Source organism: Aspergillus pseudonomiae, assembly GCF_009193645.1.
Source record: "Aspergillus pseudonomiae strain CBS 119388 unplaced genomic scaffold BDV37scaffold_133, whole genome shotgun sequence".
Lineage (NCBI taxonomy): Eukaryota > Fungi > Ascomycota > Eurotiomycetes > Eurotiales > Aspergillaceae > Aspergillus > Aspergillus pseudonomiae.
In genome coordinates, this window is record NW_022476125.1 from 76,917 (window position 1) to 83,259 (window position 6,343).

The following is a 6,343-nucleotide window of genomic DNA, read 5'->3' on the forward strand; positions in this document are numbered from 1 at the left end:
TTTGAAGTCGCTATGGCTCGGGTTACTTTTTATGGGTATACGTTTGTTATAGGTCTCACGCGACGACCAGATTCAACCACACGCCACAATGGAACTTCACTCGCACCGTCAATGGGTAGGCCCATTTCAGATAATACACTGGCCGGATCAGCCAGGCACGTATGGCCGCGGTAAGCTTCCATATCTATACGTCAAATAGAGTGGCCCCGAGGCTGACTGGGTGTAGCAAAACATGGTCTTACCTTGGAGGATGCAAGTGTAAGAATATCGTGGTTCGGTAGTATAGTACACCAAGCCCATACCCTTCAAGCTGCTGCCAGGGGGGGGATACCTGTCTTGCATTGGTTTGAGACAGTGAACGACAAGGAAGTGATGATAATGGATACAGTGGGACCAACCTTGGAAGAAGTCTTCACCAAGTTGGGTCGTTACTTCGGCATGCGCACCCTTCTTCTGTTTGCTGAGCAGATGCTCGCGCGTGTGGAATTTATCCACTCCAGGAACATTTATCATGGAAGCTTGGATCCGTGGTCGTTTGCCCTTGGCAGCACCGGTTGGCAGTTACAATAAGCTCTTCTGGTGGATTTTGACACCGGGCCCGCCCAATTGGCCTCTGCGCAGGATGATCTTTACGCTGTTGGTCGAATCCTGGCCTACTTCTATGGTAACTGGAGCTCGTGGGATGAATATTTACAGGAGGCCGGACCAAATATCCCCAGGGATACTGCCCCTTTTATATCCACTTTCCTGCATAAGGCGTCTGCTAGCAGGACTGTGGATTATCTGGTTTTACGATTAGTCTTTCGCGAGGTCTATCTCGATCTGGCCACTCATCTTGCAATAGGCCAGAATTTTAAAGGGCCCAGAGCGATCTGCAAAGGCTTTAGTATTGATCCCGGTGCCCTTTCGACGATGGATACAAGCTCTCTCTTCGAAGCCTTGAGCTTGAAGCTTTCGAAGGCCGGGAAGCAGGTTCAATTGCTTCAAGGCATTCCTACCCAGCGGGAATATTCCCAGCTTTTCGAATGTCTGGACGAGATTCTCACTATCTACGGCGTCCTCATCACCCGTGACCGACCGTCTGTTCAAAGGGAATAGCAAGCTATGGGAGCCTACCATCTTCCCAATCGTCTATGGAGAGATCTACGTTGGTTTATGAGGAGCACCGAGCATGAGAGGATCGAGATCCGACTTACACTGGTTGAGAAGATATACAAGTATATTGCAGTCCTATACGAAGCAATCCTCTCGTATCACACTTTCTAGACCGAATATCTTCTGGCTCTGGCTTGTGCCAGAAAAGATGTGGAACCTGGGTCGGGAAAACCTGCCTGGACTTAAACTGTGTTTTATTGGCAGAACTTGTCCAACGTGTTAAGAGTTGGGGATTGTTTTAGTGAGTCTTTTCTTTGACATTACAATACGCTAGGTCTATGTATAAGAATTACTATAAGAATTTTATTTGATGCCAGGATTCAACTGCTAGCAATCGCTGTTCTGAGTATAATATACTATGTCTACGCCTGCTTGTATCATTTCAGTCTCGGAATGCCATCCAATTTCAGAGATGGTGGCTTTGAAATAGTGAAAAGCCGTCCAGTACAAGGTCTAACGCTGTCACTCTACTTCATCGACTTGGTTTTGTCGAAGTTAATTAGAGTCTAAGTATCAGTCTTCGGCCAATAGTCTACCTAATGAAATTGAACGTTAGTAACCAAGGTATAGATATTATTTTCTAGTATATATACGACATCGTTCGCCGGCGGTACCCAATTATTATTAGGGTGGGAATTATAGGTCGAGTATCGCACCGTGGCATGACGACCCTTGGTCACAGTTATTACCAGAGCGTAAACACGACGCTCTCTTCCGGTGTCCAAACCATCTAAGAAAAGATCGTTTAAACGTTTATAGGATCCACGCTTTCCATGACGGAATCTCTCCCTATCGGCCTTTGTCCTTTTCTTTGGATCAGAGTAGGCACCACCCGTTTGCCGTTTCGACCTCCAAGAGGCAGAGTTTTGCTAGTTGCGCTTGGTGTTCTCCATGGTATGTGGATAAATTGGGGATGACGGACGACTGGGAGCAAACTTGACGACATTGTTGGTAGCAAGCATCCTTTATAGGGCCACTCTAGATAGAAGGCAGGCCACGGTTCTTCTGTAGACTGCTATTTTTGTCGGCGTAACGACCATGGTTTCCTCAGGCGGCATAAGCAGGGACCCACCATCTCAGCGCTTCTCCAGACAAGCGCCAGCACCAAACAATGCCCAAGAATGGCAAAGTTTTTGTGTACCAAGTAGCTATCTAGGTCTCCCATCTTGAAAGGTAATTAAAGGTGGAATGTACGGTCTTCCGTTGTCAAGTGGTTGTCCCGCGTTCCTTTGTCCTGTAGGGATCTTGGAGGAGTGGTGGAAGAAGTGGCAGGCGAATGGACCACTTTCTGCTTACCAGAGCTTAAGTTTGGCGGCAATGTCATCAGTTTTATGGAAAGATAGTCCTTTTATTGGATGTCTAATGATAAACAATTTTCTATTTACGATGCATATAGTCGCGCCGGTAGAACCGAGAATAGAACCTACGTCCTGAGATAGAATAATTATTACTACAGTTAGATCTCTGTCAAGTATGTGGGTCTTTGCATATGCATCTGCAGTCTCCTACATTAGTCTAGTATCTACCAACAAGGCAGATCGCTACATAGGATAGAGATAAGCAAATATACAAGATTTAATTTAAAGACGGTAGCAAGTTAAATATACATATGCGATATTTGGTAGCCCCGTTGGAAACCTTTTGATCGCCTCTTTTCGGAAGTATTAATCAGTTGTTGATGAGAATGCTTGTCCTAGTTCGCCTAGTGCTTCTATAATTTCCAGTATCCGTGGATATACGTTGGCTTGTAGGTAATCCAGAGTCCTGAAATCCTTTTAGCTTGACTAAAATAAGATTTTAGACAGAGCTAATACTGTATCAATTATTCTATCCTATATACTTATTAGGATCGATAGGAATGAAGCCTTCGGCTCTATGTATACGTACTCTTTTCTTAAGGCGTTGAGTTGTGTTCGTATGTTTTCTATTTCTTTGTTGCAGGCTTGTGGGTCAGCATGGTCATTTGAGTCGCCCAAGAATGATAAGGCCGATAAAAGCTGAAGGAGGATTCGATCGAGTCTGGGTCTAAGGTGTCCGAAAGTAGATTGCAATCCATTGTGGTGCATAACGACGCGAAATATTCAACAGAGGTAAATATACTGACCACTTTGGTTGCACTTGCTAACTATATATTTACAAGCTTTTCCTCCGACAGCATATCACGTACTTGCAGCACATCGTTCGCCATACGGTGGCCCGCGGAGAACAGATGCAAACCGACTCTTCGCAGGAAAACAAACACTTAGCTGCTCGAATCGAAGAGCTAGAAGCTCTGAATGCGTCGTACTTCAACCAAGGGCTTCTCATGGGGAGGCGAGATCTGGAGACAGAGCGGAACATACGGCAGTATGCTGTTGCTGCGGCCCAGCGCCACCAGCAAGAGCTGATTTCCTGCAGGACCGCCCTTGCCGCGGCACAAACAACGCTGGAGGTCAAAGAACACCAGTTAAAGGAGATGGCCCTGGAGTTGGACCGAACGCAGAGAAAGTTCCATCTAGTGGATACTCTGGTGGATACAATGCTTCTCGAGGAAGATAGTCAGCTGGAGATGACGGATCGATCCAGGCAGATTACGGATGTTATTCTTGGCCTCGAAAACCAAATGGAGGCAAGATATCGAAGTTTCCTAGCGGAAAAGGATTCAGAAATCCTAACGCTACGTCACATTCTCGAACCTGAAGGGGAAGGAAACCGTGTTCGAAGGGCCAGAAGTGAACCAAGTTTTTAATACTACGGGGGATAGAGACTTTTACTATTAAGGAACTCTTAACAACAGACTATCCTGCCGTAGAAGGGCCAAACGCACTGTAATAAATATATCACACGTTTCAGGAAGCTCATTACCGCTGTTTGAAAAAAATATCCGAGCCTTTTATTTTTTAGAATACACATATAGCCGCCGGCGTGCGCCCAGATTATCTAATAAATTTGGGTCAAGACCAGGTGCTTATCCAAAAGTGTGATGCGGCTCTTTTTGAAGGAGTTCAATTGTCTGATACAGCCATACATGTTCCTTAACCCCTTTTTGACTTTGAGGTCCTTTACTGACACTATTGTTCAAAGAAGTAGGTCAAGGATTTTAAGCTCCTTTGAGTTTCCTATATATTATTTAAAAATTAAGCTTGCATATTAACGTTTAATCCGCATTCCAGGCACCACAATTTATATATGATCCACTATTTGCAAAAACAATTATACATTTTGGTGGCCCTTTCTTTCTAGGTATTATCCCGGAATGACCGCGAGAGCGACATGCCCAATTAAGGGACAGTTATTGTCAAGTGGGACGACCGCCAGGACTACATTAAATAATCCTAAATCTTTAATGTATTGAGATGGGTGAGGTGAGTAAGGGCATTTTATCTAGACAGTCTAGAGCTATCTATTAGATAAGACGTAGATCTAAACGAGATATAGTATTTATAAAAATACCTACCTCGAGTGATATGTATCTAAAAGGATATGATAGGGTTTGTTGGTTGATTTGTCGGCTTGGTTTTATCTTTAGCTTTCTTCTTTCGATGTTTTCCTACGTCGCTAGGGTGAGATAATGAGGCCATAGTTTCTATGGGTTTGCGTTCTAGAAAAGCCCTTAAATAAAAGGGGACTCGGGTGTATCTATGAGCTGACCACTGCTAAAACTAACTTTGCTGTAGTAGAAATCCATGTCGGGAAATAACATACGTATTATATCTGGCTGAGGCGCATATCTGGTTGGCCCTTAACCTCCACGATCGACCCCCTTGCTGTGAATTGACAAAATCTTAGGAGTAGGATCTCTAGACTAAAGCAGGATTCAGCTGTGGGATGCGGTGGTGGCATCCACAGTTATATTTTCGTTGGGCGTGGGCGGTGTGCAAAACAAGAATTCGCAACGAAGCCAAACTTTCTATAGTGGTAAGCAACGGTAAGGTCTAAGTCTTACCCGTCTCACCGCCGACCCCCACCTTCAGTAGGGGGTCGGCTACGGCTCAATGAAATCCTTGGCTCAATGAAATCGTCTCATTATATCGATATAGAATACCAAAAAATCGCCATTTCTATATAAAATAAAGCTATTCAAAAATCTCCCTGCATATCTATAGTATATAGATTTTCAGATACCGCATTTTCCTGACTCGATAAGATTAGCATAGAAATATTATCAATCTTTTCACCGAGCCGCTCCATAAAGGCCCTATTCTCCTGGTAACGCTTTTTAACTATAGACTATCAACAAGTCTCTATACTAGCCTTATCTTTAGCATCAATATAACGCCGTACATCCCCTATATAGATAAGGCCATCTAGTTTAATCTAGCGCTTAAATCTAGATATCAATTTATAAAATCTTTTAACAATCTATAAAAACTTATCTAAAGCTATAAAGGCTATATATAGCACCTTTCTCTGCATTGTATAGAATACTCTATAAAAATCGTTCTATACTAGATAAAAGCTTTTTTTTAGAACTATGGCGTATAATAGTCTCCTTCCGTATAGAATATAATATTGTAGGTGTTTTAGTAATTAATTTAAGCAGCGGTAACAGTATTTTATAAATAGTAATAATAGTAATAGTAGTAGTAGTAGTAGTAGTAGTAGTAGTAGTAGTAGTAGTAGTAGTAGTAGTAGTAGTAGTAGTCGTTATTATCGTCGTACAGCCAATATAAGACGTAGATAGCTTATTAAAATCCTCAATTCTATAATTATCGTTATATCTCTATAAAATATTTTAATCATCATTGGTCCAATAACCTATTTTCTGTAGAATAAGATTAAAATTAAATAGCCGGATACCTATATCTCACTAGCCTACTTAAATAGTCGCCGGCGTCAAGGTATTGTTACAGACTCTTGTCTAGCGCACCTTATCAAAGATAGATATACGAGGTAGAATAACGATAGAATAATAATAGCCGATCCCTAAGCGAAAGATACTTAACAAATTATTTATCTAATAGTTATTTAAAAAGAGCTATTAATATTAATATTAGCTATTATAATAAGTTATATATATTATAGTAGTAATATAATTAAATATATTAATAATATAACGAGCTTGTAATATTAATAAAATATATTATATTATTAATATAAAGAGTTGTAGTAGTAATATTATAAGAAAGGATATATAAGAATATTTATTTTATATATTTAATTTAGTTCTTTATAATTAATTTATAATTATTATTATAAAGTTACCTTT

General features: G+C 41.4%; 2 protein-coding genes across 2 annotated transcripts; both read left to right on the forward strand.

Annotated features, from left to right (window-relative positions):
- Positions 1-88: 88 nt before the first annotated feature.
- BDV37DRAFT_291467 (uncharacterized protein) lies at positions 89-1,341 on the forward strand (the record flags this gene model as incomplete). The annotated part of the gene is made up of 5 exons (XM_032088951.1): positions 89-170; positions 227-560; positions 675-1,069; positions 1,103-1,227; positions 1,267-1,341. The coding sequence occupies 5 exons, from the start codon at positions 89-91 to the stop codon at positions 1,339-1,341; spliced, it is 1,011 nt and encodes a 336-aa protein (XP_031935338.1).
- Positions 1,342-3,364: 2,023 nt separating this feature from the next.
- Positions 3,365-3,883, forward strand: BDV37DRAFT_288932 (uncharacterized protein; the record flags this gene model as incomplete). The annotated part of the gene is made up of 1 exon (XM_032088354.1): positions 3,365-3,883. One exon carries the CDS (start codon positions 3,365-3,367, stop codon positions 3,881-3,883), a length of 519 nt encoding a protein of 172 aa, XP_031935339.1.
- Positions 3,884-6,343: the final 2,460 nt, after the last annotated feature.